General features: G+C 39.6%; 1 protein-coding gene across 5 annotated transcripts in view; it reads right to left on the bottom strand.

The window, feature by feature from the left end:
* The window catches only part of LOC118430017 (calsyntenin-1-like), a 20,849-nt gene extending 11,786 nt beyond the window's left edge, over nucleotides 1–9,063 (bottom strand). For 3 of the 5 annotated variants that reach the window (XM_035840705.1, XM_035840706.1, XM_035840707.1), the window contains exons 1-5: nucleotides 8,836–8,860; nucleotides 8,389–8,550; nucleotides 1,808–1,930; nucleotides 1,179–1,349; nucleotides 677–811 (exon numbers count right to left, since the gene is read on the bottom strand). In XM_035840705.1, coding sequence (XP_035696598.1) covers nucleotides 677–811; nucleotides 1,179–1,349; nucleotides 1,808–1,930; nucleotides 8,389–8,550; nucleotides 8,836–8,854 — 610 coding nt within the window. In that variant the 5' untranslated portion in view covers nucleotides 8,855–8,860. Of the gene's footprint in view, nucleotides 1–676; nucleotides 812–1,178; nucleotides 1,350–1,807; nucleotides 1,931–8,388; nucleotides 8,551–8,835; nucleotides 8,861–8,916 lie in introns of those variants that run through there. The other 2 variants (XM_035840708.1, XM_035840710.1) reach the window with 2 other exon arrangements.
* Between the last annotated feature and the right edge of the window lie 8,226 nt (nucleotides 9,064–17,289).

The raw sequence follows: 17,289 nt of genomic DNA, 5'->3' as shown, positions 1-17,289 counted from the left end.
ATACTGTAATGGAAAAATAGTTGATGTGGTTTTAAGTTTGCATTATGACTAACTTGTGAAAACCATGAAGATAAAACCACCGCAAACATTTCTGCATTTATACTTTGTGTTCAAAAAATCTTTTGTAGTTCCTGTGCGTACAAATGTGTTCAAAAAAAATCTTTTGTAGCTCCTGTGTGAACAACTATGTGTTTACAAAAAAAGGGCTACCCATTATGACAGGTTGCTTTATCTACACAATATAGGACAAAATGCCTCACGGCACATCGTGTCCTATTGAATAACAATAGACACAGGTTCCCATCCCTCTAGGCAGTCTCCACAAACATGGCAAATTACCATACCAAACTAGCAGTCAGCTATCTCTGTAGGTATGGTAGTCTTTGTTACAAAAGAGAAACCAGACTGGCTTTGCAGCATTACGAAGCAGAACCTATTATTCAAAACAATTTGATTGCTGAGTTCCAACACCTGCCTGACCAGGTCATCATCTTTGTGGTACACATAATAACAGGCCGTTGTTTTCAACTCTCCGACAAAACCCATGTTTACATTTTGTTGCTCTTCTCTCCAAGCTTACAACTAGGTTGCTGTTGTTAAATAACACAGATGGCCTTTTTGTTCTAAGTTGATACAAAGATTTTACAAAGACTTAACTCCAGCTATGATGACTTACCAGCATCTCCAGAGTCCTTATCTGAAGCCTTCAGTTTGGGGTGCAGCTCCACCATGCTCATGTCGTTCTCGTTGATGAGCCCGTGGAAGATTTGCCCATCTTCAATCTCTAGCCATGGCTTGTGCTTGTTTCCATCTGGAAGCGCAGATAGATATGCGTAAGACACAAAAACATCTACTGGAAACAGTATGCGTACCTACTAGTTGATCCCACAATTAGTTCTACTTGAATAGGGTACACAGACATGCTTTCAAATCAAGCATACCTTTAGAAGTGGAGCCACAGCAAACAATCTTTCCCACGCATTCCTCCCCTAGTATCTATCACCCTAACACTAGTATTACCGGTCACCATGAATGTGGAGAATCATTTTGAGAAAACACCATAGGAGACTCATAAGAGAAAGAAAGATGGATAGTTCTTTTTTTTCCAAGCTTTTTCTACACTACCACCAACTCTGAATACTACCATCACCAGTAGTACACTTCCATCTTTAACTCACTATTAGAATTGCTCTGTTGTTTTGGAAACAAGTCCAAAGGTTTTGGAGGGCGGTCGAATGTGAGAGGCTGCCAGACATCTTGTGCCAGGCGCTGTGCTGCGCGCCCGCTGGCCTGCTGTTCCCACCTCTGCTGGTCTAGCTGGCTCCTCAGCCAGTCATCATCACTCAATGCTAGTACCACACAAGACTCTTACTTATCCAAAAAAATAACCATGCTAACAGCTGCATGATTCAGTGTTCTCGACAGGCCTTTTCAGCATAGCAGGCCCCTATGCTGTGATTTTGGCCCCTATGAAGGGGACTACAAAGGATTGTCTTGTAACAAAGGTAAAATTTAGCCCTCATAATGCAGAGGTGTTTCTGATGGTTTTAAATTCAAAAATTTTCAGGGGGAGGATTCCTCCAAACCAATCACATTGCTCACATCTACATCGCTCATCACGTGACTTTGTTTCACTGTGCAAAAATCCTGGTGAGAACACTGAATAAAGTAAGTTTAAATTTAATAAAAATCATAACACATACAGAATGGATGGACAAATTAATTCATTGGCACAAAACGTTAGCTTCAAACTTTATCAAATCTGTAACAAATTTTTAGCAATGTAAGCACGAGTTTATTTTCTTACCTTTATCATCCTCCTCGCTTGACTTGGTCTCTTTCCAGTACTTATCACTGTCATCTTCTTCAGTTGAGTCGTCCAGCTTTTTGGTACCAATCTTGTCAACATCATCCTCCCAGGTCCTCCCATCTGTTACAATAGAGAATTCAAACAGTTAGTCCTGGGCACTGATTACAATTTAGAGCATCAGATCATTTTTCATCCTAAACATCGGTTGAACTCAAAATGTCAGCAAATTAAAAATTCATCTGTCCTGTGAACTGCTCACGCAAGAGTAACACACTAATTTTTGCCTTGCCGACCTCCCTTTAATGCCTCTAAAAATCAATAACCCTGCATTCTTTCTGATATGATACTCTTGGTACAAATCAATGCATGCCATTTGTATCACCTAGGACTGGGGGTTAGACATGTTGCAATGTACGTCATACATGAAGGCCCCGTGACTGCCTTGTCTACTTTGTCCAAAGGCCAAGATTACTGATCAATAACTTAGGCCGCAGCAGTGTGTACTGCATTGCAAGCTGCATTATACTTCGCCTTCTAGACTTTCCACTACACTAGCCAGGACGTAAAAATTTTGTAGAAGATCAACATTTTTCAGTATTTTTTCATCATCCAAACATGTCTCTTTCGTGTTAAAATATTGCCAGGCTCAAGTAGAGATGAATGAGGCAGGTAGCGAAGCTGGATCTACACATCAAATTTATGACAGAAAAATCGTGACCATGCGACCTGAACTTAAGAGGTACAGCCTATTAGACTGAACAGATGGCCACTTTATCCATGGTAGCATTGTCCTTCCTAGCCTCTATTGATTCAGAACTAGACCTTTGATACTTGTGCTGCATAACAGCCTAATTCACGGAATGACGTCAACGTTCTATGACACAATTTTCTATTCTGTTAGACTACATTTGACATTTCTGACTAAATGGACTGCCATTAACAAACACCATAAGCCATGTAAAATGGTTTTGCTAAGAAAGTCTGGGTGTGCTGGTGCCTGTTGTTTCAGCTGTACCCTGAGGCACTTTGAAGTTCTGTATGTACCATGACCTGTGGGTTAACCTTACCTCAGGTGTTCCTACCAGGGTGCAACTTCATCCCCATTCCACTTCTAACATAAACAGTCTACTGCTGTACACCTTTCATTGGTGTCTATTTGGGCAACTACCTGATATTGTGACGTGGCTAAACACCTGAGTGGAGAAACTTGTTTACTGAAAAGGACACCATGGAACTGTCACTGCATATTACTGTTTTCTTTCTTAAATGGACTAAAAGTAGCAAAGCAAGAGAAGTATGTCACTTAGGCTGGTTGAACTGGCGGCAAACGGCCTAAGTGACAAAAGAATCAACTGAAGTCTTCTTCATGTCAAGAATTCTGCATGTCTTCAAAGGTCGCCAGCAAGGACAAATAGATCTAAACTTGTCCTTGGCAAGGAGGTAAATGTTTTTTCTGGATAATGGACCGCATAACTTACTAAAAACAGAATGATGTGCATTTCTAGCCAACTTCACCAGTTACTTTTCATTTTTGAATCAAGATCACTATTTTTTCAGCTCCGTAGACTTGTACCACACCATTCCAACAGTACTTTGTTAAAAAAAATATACAAGTCTACTTTTCCCTCCAGATAATATATATGACAAATCAAGTAAGTGAGAAGAATAAACAAATGAAATATTGGGTGAACACTAAAAAATAATAAGTTGATCAAAACTTGACACACATGAATTTGTCTAGCTATATTTTAGAAATCTTTTTTAATCATTCCTCATTAAATGTAACATGTTATTAACGTTTGCTTTATGAGTTGCAAATATCTGTACCATTTTAAAATTCTATCCATTACAACGTTATCCATAATAATTGTCAGGAATTACGGCTCTTGTATCTAGGGACAATACAGAACATAATAACTACAACGGACGCAGCTGTAGACGTGTGCTACACACATTAGGAAAATAACAAAGAACGGTTTCCGTAATTGACCACTACTGGTTGCTCCCTACCATGCATTCCTAATAGACACGTCCTGCGGTTGAAATTTTACGCAATCCATTTAAAAAATGCCTCCTACCTACGTGCCACGAGTACAATTTCACATTCCCATGGTCTGTGTGCGAACTTTTCTGCGTCAAGTTACATCGTTTTTAAACATATTCCGGCCAATTGGATCCATTGTTATGGAAAAGGCTTTGCCATGGGCCATGCAATATAGTTAAGAAACAAAAACCATACAGACATGATGTGAATAAAAGCCACGGCCTTTCGCAGCCTGGCAGCTGGTCTCCATAGAATGTATTGAATCTAAATCACGAAACTGGTCAACCGCCACATGGCATTAACACACAGGCTCGCTCTGAAGTAGCATCTGATTGTGTGAGCTGGAGCACTTTGTCTTCATTTGAACTTCGACAACACAATTCCTACAGAAAATCTGATTACACCATGAGCTCTCATGGACCATTCTTTTTCACAAGACCCACTAAGAAGAAAGCATACAACATTTATGAACAAGCATAAGTAAAGATATTTGATGATCTTTATTTGCATGTTCCTTAGCCAGGATACCAGACCCCAACCTCAAAAATGTCTATAGATATTTTTTTCCAATCGGACTGGGGTCTGGTAACCAGGCTACATGTTCCTGTTACAATTCCATAGTGTTACATGGTATATTAATGGCGAAGTACTATTACATGTAGAGTTACAAGCGAACTATTGGTTATAGCATACAAAAGGATGACATCACAGCTAAAACTTAAAGCCTACAACTAGTTTACAACAACAAAAACTTGCCTGCCAAAAAATAAGAAATGCCAATGACCAATCATGCAAACAGCTAAACACCTCACTGTGCTGACTGGAGAAACCCGACACCACGTATACAACAAAGCTACTCCAAAGGTCAATCAATCAACCTGCATATCAGAGCAATTATACACTAACTATAATTATATAAACTCTTTTTAGTTCCTAGGAATACTGTTAAAGAAATGAAATTCCATGAATCAATTTCTGACTTCACAGCAAATCACTCCCTACCAGCTACTGTAAAAGTTACACCTACAGTATAATTATGCCAAATTTACCCAGACCAAATAAAGGGTTTTACAGTATTGCCCTAATGTGGGCATGGTGATGCAATCACTCTGGCAAACAACCTCTACTCCACAGAGGGCGAGCAAAACAACCACCAACAAAAGAAGCCCTGACCAAGCAAATGTTCACTGTTTGCACTGCACTGACTCGAGCTGAGCCAAAATGTCCATGAAGAACACAGGTGCATGGAGACATGCATCAGTCAACTGTCCATCAAAAAACTACATTTTTGCCTGTATTTTGATATTCACTACATTTGATTTAAAAAAAATAGACACAATCCATCAAGACTATAATCCACTGTCCTTGTTATTTGTTTTTCTAGCTCTTAAGGTTTCCATATCAAATTCCCTCTGGACATATGAAAAGATGACTGGCTAAATCCTGCTTTTATTAGGAGATTTACTCTACTTCACATGATAATGGGATTCTAAAGAAACCTTAGTACAATGGAAGATGGTGAACTAAGTCCTGTGTGCTATCCAATATACTATAAAGACGTCTAGTCACGAACACCCTTTTGTACAACATCTGTAGTTAGATGTTGGTCAACTGTATGAGAACAAGAAGAACATGTCTTCAATTTGTGTAAGATTAGAGACTATGCACAGATTCTCACCAACAAGACACTTCCTGAGACTAGTTAAAAGATGCCACCCGGAGGCCTGGGAAACACTTAAGAAGACTGTGCTCAACAGGATCCACTTCAGACAATGCTTCTTTTGTAATAAGACTGTGGGGCACATATATCAGAAACCAAACCCTACACAAGCAAGCACTATAAACTGCATCTGGAACTAGTCAGTGAGCATCACCAGGTGCCAACAAGGCATGTTAAATCACTAGGTCTTTGAGGTTTACTCCTAACATGCCCTTAGCCACACAACAAATTGACTTTTAGTTGAGCATCCAGGCTGGGTAACTGAAGACCTCTCAAAAAATCCCTGGTTCTCTTCTTTCTAAAACTAAAATATGCCAACCTGATCTGCATTAAGATAAAAGCGGATTTTGCCATACTGAAGAGACAAGAGAGGAAAAGACCAAACCATACCACAGTGATTTAAAGGTCAGGGGTTACCTAAGCTTGACTGGATAATGACAATAAGAATTTGCCAGGACAACTCCAGGGAAAACAAAGCCATCTGTTCAGCTTCTGGGAACCCTGGTAGCCTACATTTGTGCACTATCACTCATATATTCATGCCATAAACACACTACAACTTTCCACTTTTGTACAATCTGCTATAAATCCATGTCCAACTCGTCACAACACTTGAAAAATTCAGCTCTCTACAATAATGGCCAGGTGGACTCTTTTGGTTGACTTTGGAAATTGGACAAAACATTGTGTGATTGTAAAATATGGCAAATGGGTCCTGCTGACATCAATGGTCAACCGTTTTCCTATAAATCTTTATAGTGAAGTCAATGCCTTCTAGACATTTTACTCTAATGTAATCACCAGTTGTGCTTTGCAGACTATTTTGTTCTTCAATAATGACGCAGTGCGGCCATGTATGTTTCCATTACACATTGCCTTCATGAGTAACCTAAATGATAAATTACTGCCAATTTAGCATGGATCAGCCACATCAATGTCTCTACCAGGTGTATCTCCCTGAGGGGCCCTTGTTCTGCTTGGCTAATACAGAACTAGATAGGGAACATCTTTGACAGATGGCTTCCTGGGTATAAATTGAAAACAGATATTACAGACCCTTTAATACACATAATTTTCCACAACAAAAGTACCAAATTTGAATAAAATTCACATAAATACACCTAGAATTTTTCATCTGTATATCCAAGTGTAGGATGACAGGGCTTTACACAACAGAAATAAAACATTTATGCATTGCATGTTGGTTTTTCTGACCTGGTATCTAAAAAAGTCATGTTGAATGAGTACACACAAAAAAAAACAGTTCTAATCAGCAAAAAAAACACAACAAAAATGAAAATATTACCTTGGTGACATGATGTTTTTATCCAGGTCCTCAGATGTTTTTCATGAAGCTATTTAGATGCCATTACGTGCATGGTTTTGAACCTAGCAGGACTGTGCCCACACACTGGGAACTTGACAGGGGTACATTTGATATATGTGGGACAAGGCGAAAAGATGTGTTCTAGACACCAGAGCCAACAGCTAAACAAACCATCCAGAATATTGTCTAATACATTATTCTGAAACTTTCTATGAACATAATCCACTTAAAATACGGCAACTTTGAAACAAGTAGACAAGCAAGATATGTTTTATGTTGAGGTAATTGTTGTGTATCTAGCAATTTGACATATCAAAGCACAGCTGCTTGAGTAACTACTTTTTGGCGTAAAGCACAGCTTTGTTATCACATGGGACAAGATTAAGCAACAACTCATTGACTTTTAATTACTTCATCATCTCGCTAAACTCTGACGATTATACAGAGATATTTTTTAATTTCATTGGGCTTGGTGAACAACACCTATGGAGGGACAATTATGTATTGACGTACCCAAAATGTTACTTCCCAATTTTGGGCATAGAACTAGACTTTACATGGTCACCCACACACTTCCTTTGAGTCTGGGGAAAACCACGAGAAATCACATTACTCATCCAAAATTACCCGTGTAACCAAAAAAATATAGAAAAGGGAAATTTGTAGTAAGATTATAGGTAAACTGTTAAGAAACAATTAAAAAAAGCCAACACATAAACATTTTATCATAGCATTAAAAAAATGGATCTTACAACAAATTAGCCTGGCATACCACAATTCCTTTGTTTGCAAATTGTTTTCTTTTCTACTTGACCCATGTCAAAAAAACGAACAAGGATAAATACCGCAAAACTACTAAATTTCAAACTACAACATGATCTGATGCAGAATTTCTTATCAGACAGAAGTAGTACATCGAAGAAGTATTGATTTGTTAGAGCGAGGATTGGTTCGAGGGAGGAATTTCTTGACGGGCTGCAAAAATTGCCCAAGACAGGCGCAGTGTCGGGTGTCCAGGTGCGAAAAGATTACGCAAAGATTACACTCTCCACGCCACAAACAGGACTTTGTTCCTTCCACGCTGATTTCTCATCCACAGAAATTGTTCATCAGTATATTGTGTGCGTGCTAAATCCGAGCTAAATCACTGGGTGAGGCTGTAGAGGCTATGGTCACAGGCCGACACATATCGAACGGACGGCAAGGAAATTGTTCAGGTGGAAACACACGCATCTCAAAAATGTTCATCACCAATGTCCGAAATACACCCGTTCTAGGACCCAAATAGACAAATTTTACCAGAATTTATACTCAGAATATATCAGTCTTGTATTTGTTATCAGTTTTAGGCGGTATACGTGTTTGGTCGGATCAAAATTGGACGGAGAAGTCACATATTTGCGTAATGACATTCATCTCTCTGCAATACTTGATGCCGAAGCCCCCGAGAATTTCCCTCCGAAACGACCCCAAAACGGCACGCTTACCTTGTCTTGTCTCTGCTAGAACACCGCACAGCAGTGCTAGAAGAAGGACCGACCACCTTATAATCATAGTTTCTCTTTTCTTGTCCGCTGTCGCCGCTCTTGATGTTTTAAAACGAGTAAAAAAAATGAGATGTTCCCTTCCCTTCTCTCCAAGATGGCGGACTGTTTAGTGGAAAGGGATAAATAACTAATGAGGTGACGTCAGGCGATTTGGAAATCACATGTGGCTGTTCAATCTGTTGGACGTACTGAAATACTACCGTTAAATTTTAGCTTAATCAGAAGCCACTTTCGATTTTTTAAATCATGAATACAATAAAAAAGTAACAAAATACATTTTTCGGCATAAATCTAAGTAATAGATATATAAAAATGACCGTAACAGTACAATATTTTATATTTACTCTCTTTATACGATAAGAGAAGACGCTAACTAGAACAGCTTACATGACGACATGCTATTCATTAGGAGAATTTAACGGGTGGCGCTTCCGTCTGTCAAAAATAGGATTTTTTGTCTCGTTTCACCTGCGTAACGGAAAGGTACTGGTCTCCTCGGGGGAAGACGGTTGGATCGGATATACTGTCACACCTTCTTAGATGTCAATGCTGTTGTTATCTTTATACCGTGTTGCATAAAAGCACTATCCACGGCTACGTCGTCACGAGTGGTCAACTGATTAACAGTAAATTCTCCCAACCAAGCCCCGGCAGTTCCCTATTACCATACAATGTGGGTTCCAAGACAGGCGGACGTCGTCGAGGTGTGCCACGCCAGGTGTGAAAACCAGCGGAAATCCCCCCCAACCTTTCCTGTCTAGTCATACATCTACAATTAGCTCAATATTTCATCGGGCAACATTGATTGAGGACGTTTGGACATTTTTGAACAGTCAAATCCAAGTTTGATTGTATTCCTGTTTTGTTTTTTTTATTTTCATTTTTTTTTTTCAAGAAGAGACGCTTTTACTATTGAATAAGTGTAAGTGCTTCACTTTTAGACTGATTGACTTGAACGTTGAAGGTCACTTTTGATGTTTTGAAAGGTTTGGTAAGGTGCGCTCAAACAAAGGATTTCCGTTCTTACACTCAGAATCACGGCAGGGAATGAAAACCTTGTTGAAGCCGTCCAACGTGTTGTCCTGTTAATACTATGATGTCGCTTATGAATTTTTTAATGAATTTGAAGTTTTTATGCTCGTTAAGTAAAAGTACGTTTTTTGTTCGGAACTTTGGCGACTTTTCGTCCGCATCAGTCGAAAGGCCCAATCCATTGACTGCCAGTCGGTGTCATGAATAAACAAAGGTTCAAACAAACAAAAGGCATTGAAGCAAGACTCCGTTTTTAGTTTTTTTGAAGTTGATAAAACTTTGTATCAGGAAACCTCTTCGACTCTCTACCAGGATTTACATGCATACGTCACTTCTCTGGTAACTTGGATTTTGTTGTTGATGGTCATTAAATTGTAAACATGACCTTTTATGAGAAAAGCTCAAGTTCTAGTGGCGCTCTCATCCGACAAACTTTCTTAATCTCACTTACATGCCACAAGATTGATACACAAACTTGTCTAGCCCATTCATCAACATTCACATAGTATAGTAAGGTAGTCAGGCAAAGTTGAAGCAACTGTTGATTAGTCCTAATCCTAGCTCAATACAGGGTGTCTAGAGAGGCTGAACCTTCCGTGAAATAAAATTGCTGGTCCGTGGGTCAATGTGTTTCCGTCACAGTTCGCTTTCACCGCTGAACAGGTGTGAAGATATATTCACACCGGTTAAGTCGAAAAGTCTTTCTCGACGTCCTTCCAAGAAATCATGAAAAACGTCCGGATCCGGATTTCGCCGTTGGCCAGAATTGAGCGGTCCATTCAAAGGCTACTACAGTCAATAGAAGCTGCTCAATTGCATGGCCTATTTGCCAGTGAATTTCGTGCAATCATCCGGCTGGTGCAATTATGCGAAGTTATCTAGCTTGACCGCACTGGGATTTGGGGATTCCGTGCAATTAACAAAAGTGTGCGTTAATCCGTTGTGCAATTAACTGGCTTCTACTGTACTACAATACTAGTGGACTACATTGAGTGGAATCTACGGTAATTAATAAAGGGAAGTATTACATATATCAGATTGAGTATTTCTATGCTACTAGCGACATAACGTTAATATTTGTCAAAAGTTATTTATGAATGGTGCAGTTTCTTTTTTGCATGGCGTGATAAATGTATTGACCTAGGTGGATAGATATGGAGTCATGACATGATAAAAGTATATTGAAGGCATAGTATACAGCAGACGTTTCCTTGCATCAACGCACAGATAAGTAAAAGTGTTGGTACTTCCATGAACCGGCCGTGGATCCACCATTGAAATCTGTGTCTGTTACAGAACAAGAAATTGCGTATTTTTGTGAATTCAAATTGAAGGAACACTTTTGTAAATCGTAAGTTAATGATTTTCTTCTGTCACCCGATGCATTTTCCTTTTCTGTGTACAGTGTTCTTATATTTATATCTTTACATTTTAGTACTTATGACATTTATTGAACCAGTTTAACGTTAACTGTAATATCCAACACAAAAATTGGACTCACCCAAATTTTCGACTGAACAGCACCCGTCTTTGTCAAGGCTCTCGACAGTGGGCGCCATAGACTTCCTGCAACCTATGATCCACTGCTAACTGAGTCACGTGTTCTATCTGCATAACGTGACGTCACGACAGCAGTGGATTTTTCATTCCTTGACAAAGACTGGTGCTGTTCAGTCGAACATTTGGGTGAGTCCAATTTTTGTGTTGGATATTAGTAGTTCAATAATGACTTCTACCAACACAGATGAACTTTCAAGTTACTCATGACATTTGTCCCCCCTGATCTTTCCTGGCTAGCCCCTATGTAATAATGCAGAAAACGACCCGCACTACAGCTTGGACTAGATAGAGAACAAATTGATCCGACCTGGTTTTTCAGCTGTTCTAAAAATAACACTGCAGAAGATTCTAACCTAAAGTCTCAGCGGGTCTGAGCATAACAATCAACAAAAATGGACAATGGGGTATGAATCATTTATATACAATCAGCATAGCACTGGAATGAATAGAACGAAATATAGATATATTTTATACACATGTATAAGGTTTTCTATTAAAATGGTGATTGTCAAGTTATCTTATTGGTATTACATTGGAATCTAACGCCACATGAATTTTGATTAGGATAGTTTTTCTTTCGTGAATTAAGGAGTTCTATAGAAATTCTCTAATCGCATGTATTTTTTATGTAAAACATATCTTACCTTCCTGGTAATATGGTACAGTAATACACAATTAATGTATCATTGAAAGTGTCACGGAAAAACATGAAAGCTCTCTGACTAACATTTGTTTTGACCCTGCATCCTGATACCACTGGGATACCAGCGTCTCGGGGATTCTATAGTTTCAGGGCTACAGTATTCCTCTTACGTAAGCAACTGCCGAGACAAGAATAACACAGGGGGATACAGTGTTGTTTACCTTGACTAGCGAAGGTCAATGTCGTGTAAATGAGACAGTACTATCTTTGTTGGTGTTGGGTGGGGCTCATAAGACATTGGCAGACGTCTAGGCATTTCTTCAAACTGGAGCTTGTAGGAGTCTTGTAGGGCCGAAAAATGGCACAAGCTTATTACATGTAATTTGATAATAAGAAAAGTTTGATCACTGTCATCACTGATCATCATTGCGAAGTCTAAACACGTTGGGCATTAGGTATGTTGCCACCCTCCCCTTATAACCTACATGCTCTCAACATACAACACCATCATATATCACGGGCAAAGGCTTCATATTTGAAGTTTGAAATCGGCACCCAAGTCAAGGTTCTGACAATTTGGTGTTGTATATCAGTGGCAATATATAATTGGCATATTCAAAACAGGACTATCTGTTAATGTTAAAACTGCAATCCTTGATACATGTATGTTACTAGAATGTGTCGATTCCGCCCAAAAGCATACCAGTATTATACATTATTTTTATGTATTGATCATTTGCGGGTTAATACCAACATGGATATTGATATTGACATGTATAATGAACATTGATGGAGTAATTTTCTTTATGACCAAGATTAGGAATGAGTACTGCTGACTTTCTTTCCAACCCTTGAAGAAATATCGGCATCTCTTTCTCCCACGGGTTTTTGCTGCCTGCGGCAAGAAAATAACAATAAAAGTTGAGACCATAAGCATTCTGGCCGAATTGCGACCACGGCGCATATCGTGACATTAAATGGTTCCTTGCACTAACGTTACCTTCGATACATACAAATGACTTTCTAAACGGCCTCGCTTTGCAAGGGCCACCTGCCCAACATCGCACCGCAGGCACTATTGCACCAATATGGCTCTAATGTCTAAATTACTTGTCACAAAGCGGTTTTCTACTAGAGAAGATGAAGGGCTGAAGTGTGACCGCAATTCGCTATGGAATTCGTGGATGTCGGTCAAGTAATTCTTGATCATCACAAATCGCGATATCGAAAAGCGTCCACTACTACTACCAACAGTGTCAGTTGACATTCTAAAAAATAGGAAGATAAATGTGATAACGATCATATAGCGTTTGGGGCACAGAATGAAGGTGTGATCTAATGGGAAGATGTCGTGACAGAAAGACAATTTAGCAGCATGTTGCTGCGGTTTTATAGTATACTCCTTCATCAGTTCTCCAATTTGAACTGCCATACCATACGATCGTGCTCTGTCATTTTACAGCTGACAAATTCACAAATTTTGAAGAAGTGTCGACATGAAAACGAACGATTACAGAGTTCACAGACCCACAGAAATATCACGTGAGTTACTGAATATCATGGGCATGTGATGTAGTGGCCGGTCTTTTCATAAGTATGCTCCAGTGCAATACAGGCCTAGGTCAATATACTAGTATATAACTTCACGTGACGCTTGAATGTTTCTGGCGTGTTTTTTTCTCGCCCATACTCTTGAATTACCTTGACGCATGTAAGGACTAATGGAGCATCATTATGCATCCCCCACATGGGACTTCTCAACCGTAGAGGTCACTTCTGAGCTCGCGTGTAACCACTCATCGTCTGAGATCCGTCTGTTCAGGGATGGCCCCACGCACTCTCCACAGGACACTTCTCTCAACATCCCGCGTGACAGTCGTCTGTGTGACGCACAGCGGAACGTTCTAGTAGTGCGCGTGATCGCTGTAGTGGATGGAGAGTGTTCTGAAGCCGCTGCGTGAAAAATTGATGGGGACGTCTGGAAGCCAGTGCTGTGTAGGTTGCAAATTTGTCCTCACTCCGAGTCCTCTCCTACTGCGAAGGGAATATAGCAAGATAGATTCCTATACCGATCCTCGTAGTCAAACGCCTTTTCTTTAATTAAGAACTATTGCTGATTTCTCTAAGCAACCAAAAAAAAAACTTAATGTGTGGTTTCCTATCCATCTTGATCAAATCTGCGTATATAAATGTATCCTCCCGATGAATCTTCCAAAAAAAATACAAACGAAAAAAATACTAAACAACGGTTGAAAGTTTCAAGTTTTTTTTTTGAATTCTTGATTTTCGCTGATATCTAACCATTGCGGAAGTTTCACCAGTCTACTTCTAGACATTGATCTATTGCTTCCAGTAGTAATCATACCGACCGGATGTGAGATGGGTTCCCAACCTATTGCGGGTGTGAACAGGTCGTGACCGGAGGGGACTGGTTTGGTTTTCCCAAACCCAATGCGTTATGTTATATGTATTTCCGTTTCTCACATTAATTAAGGAATGGTAAGAAAGTGTGATATCCTCAGGATCAAAACGTGGTTCCGTTGTTGTGCTCTCACGGATTATGACTAAAGCTATATTGAGTTCGAATCTTCCGTTTGTTATCTAATTTCGTATTGATTGATGTTTTTTTCCAATAATTCAAAATCTGTCGTGATTGTTAAGCCAAACAAAAATTAACGAATTTCACCCGTATCAAGATTTAAAAAAACTATACACTATAAGGATGCTGAATAAACGTTGACAGGTTATCAATACAGTATAAAGATAATTTTGCAATTAGGTTTCCTTCTTTTCAAATCGACTAGAAATTAGAAGATCGATGCGTTTGTTGCATGAAAGGGGAAATGACATCATTCGTTTGGAGGTAAAAATTAAAAGAGGGCGCAATTTGATACAGCACCACCTGCCACCCCCCCACCCCCCACCCCTATCATCTTGAAAAACCAATCCAAGAAATAAATTTGGCCAAGAAATGAATTTCAAAAGCACAGATCGACCTCTTGACGTTCAGAAGAGGAAAGCAAAAAAGGGCATCATTATCATCGACTTTACGTTAATCGGGTAATTAGGATAGGGCGCATGAAGTCGGTTTGTGTCAGAGACATGGTATGACCAATCTTACATCGTACATCGTACGGATTTCTCATATGAGATATGTTGTGATGATTATGAGGGAAGATCAGTTCATAGCTCATTCAAAATTATTTTCTCACTAATTTATGATGCAAACTTGAACATAAAATTTCGATGTATAAATAACAAATTTAAGGAAAAATGCATAGCTATATTTTGATTTACGAAAGTTAAATGTACTCTGACGTAAGATAACGTTTGGCTCCAAAACAAAGAACAGAAAAGCTTAAGTTTATGTCTGCAATACAGCGCCATGCCATTAGGAAGACGGCGCAAAATGTCCACAAAATAAGATAGATCCCCAGGATGATCTAATGGCCAGAGATTATGTGGGTTTTGAGAAAATCCCCTAAAAGAGGCCTGTCGATATCACATGGGCGTGGGCGAGCTATGTAACATCGTACAATTAGTCATGGATGGGAGGGAAGGGGTACGGCCGCTGCACCTTCGATCGGACAGAGGGAGAGTCTGGGAGGTTATTGAGTGGGCGGTTCTCTCTGATGATGAGTCAAACTAGGCTGGACCGATGACATAAGCAGCGGTTAATGAATTTCAAAGCCCTGTACCTTTGCGCTGTTAGGAAAATGCAGCATACGCAACTACGCATGCAGCTAACACATCGTGTTCAAAATGCTGAGTATGTGCAAGAATATTGTCATCTTCATTCCATGGGAGTGTTGGCCTCCATAAAAACACGTAGTAGTGACGAGTTGTTTGGCATTGAGAAGCTTAAATCTACGAAATCTTCTGGTATACGCTCACACATGCACGTACTCCTCTGTTATACATTCTCGTACAGCAGAGATGAATCTGTTATTATAGTATATAACGACGCTGGTCCCTCTGCGTAGGAGACTGCTGTTACACAAAAGTCTCCGTATCGAAATTCAAAGTCAAGCCAGCCTTTTATCATCAACCACTGTCTGGTGCGTTTTCCAGTCCAGTACGTATTTCTTCTACCTTCCATGTAAGCAGCTAGCCCTCTTGTGGCGACAGAGAATGCAGGATCACTGAAACCAATCGGTGGATACCTTCTAATTAAATGAGGTCCCAACAAATCGATAGAGAGTCTAGTAACGTTACAAGTTTCAGGGGCAGAGTCGGTGCGTATTCACTATCCCGCTTATTATCATGTTAGGGATGCAGCGACTTCAAACGATGGCATATCACGTCACAAAACGATTTAGATAAAACAATCTTTAGCATTGAATAAGAATGTGCGTACGTGCCTAATATTCCTTCGAACTTGTTTCCATGGTTTTCAACAACGTTAACTTAGCTTGTCAGCGAGGTGCTTCACGCCAAATAAGTAACGTTACATATTCTGAGAACGATTTGATTATTTGTAGAGACAAGTAGGATCCAAAATGAATGTGAATTCGTCACTCCACAACAGTCTTACGCAGAGTTATCGCATGGAATCTAACGTTAACGATAACTACAGAACAACGTCAATCGATAAAGCACAACCTTGGGCGAAACAAATGGGACTTGATTACCATGGGAATACGCAAGTCGTGTTGGTACGTCAATGTATATGTATGGATTGTCTACTACCACGTTATGGTAAAAGATAACCTGTTTGCCGTGAAGTGCGTAGTAGACCTGTCCAAGGTGCTGAAACGGTCATCTCGCAGAGAACAGGCCACAATATTCACACTAGCCCGAGAACACAGTGATTTCTCATAACGAATAATTTGACATTACAGCGGCAGTAGCACAAACATGAAGAGGTTGTGTCAATTTTTTTCATTATATCTTCTTTATCAAGACATCTCAAGAAGATTGTGTATTTTAATGCAGTGACTTTCGCTCACAAATCCTAATTCTATGTATTTGGACAATCTTTTCACAACATTCCTGTCCAAAGTTGTCTAATGGCACATTCATCCTAACCTGATAGAACAGTACATTATCGACGTAGCGATATGCACGGACGTGAAAACAACACTAAAGCACCGGACACTCAAGTCAAAAGCACAAAGGTCCCGGATTCTTCAGCTGAATTGGGCGCCCGCGGTCAAGTAAAGCTGCCCCAGAGGGTGTAAAATCTCCATGCATATGGTGCTGAATGTAGATCGGCATTATACGGGTTAGTGCACTGTTGTATGGCCACCCCATTCCCTTGAGTTGTCAATATTAAACGTGATGAATGGAGGGCAGTATTAGAATTTAGACATCACTTCTATTCTTTGAACGGCGGTGTGTTTTATTGTTGGTCATCCGCGAATATTCTTCTAACAAAGATACCTGAAAGTCTAACGTAAAAATTTTGGGCCAACCTTTCCTCCATTTTGCTTCCATTTTTGGAAAGTGTATCCTCTTGGATCTTATAATTCAATAACCAGCAAAGATGGAAACAATTAGATGCGTGACTGATACCTTTGATAGATTATTATTTAGCCCCATTTTGAAACTGATTGAGTGTGCACAATGCATCAATCAGAATGGATGGGTTAGATATTTAGATCACA

This window comes from Branchiostoma floridae, chromosome 14, assembly GCF_000003815.2.
Source record: "Branchiostoma floridae strain S238N-H82 chromosome 14, Bfl_VNyyK, whole genome shotgun sequence".
Taxonomy (NCBI): domain Eukaryota; kingdom Metazoa; phylum Chordata; class Leptocardii; order Amphioxiformes; family Branchiostomatidae; genus Branchiostoma; species Branchiostoma floridae.
The sequence above is the reverse complement of the archived record's forward strand: the minus strand, read 5'-3'. Positions and strand labels throughout refer to the sequence as shown.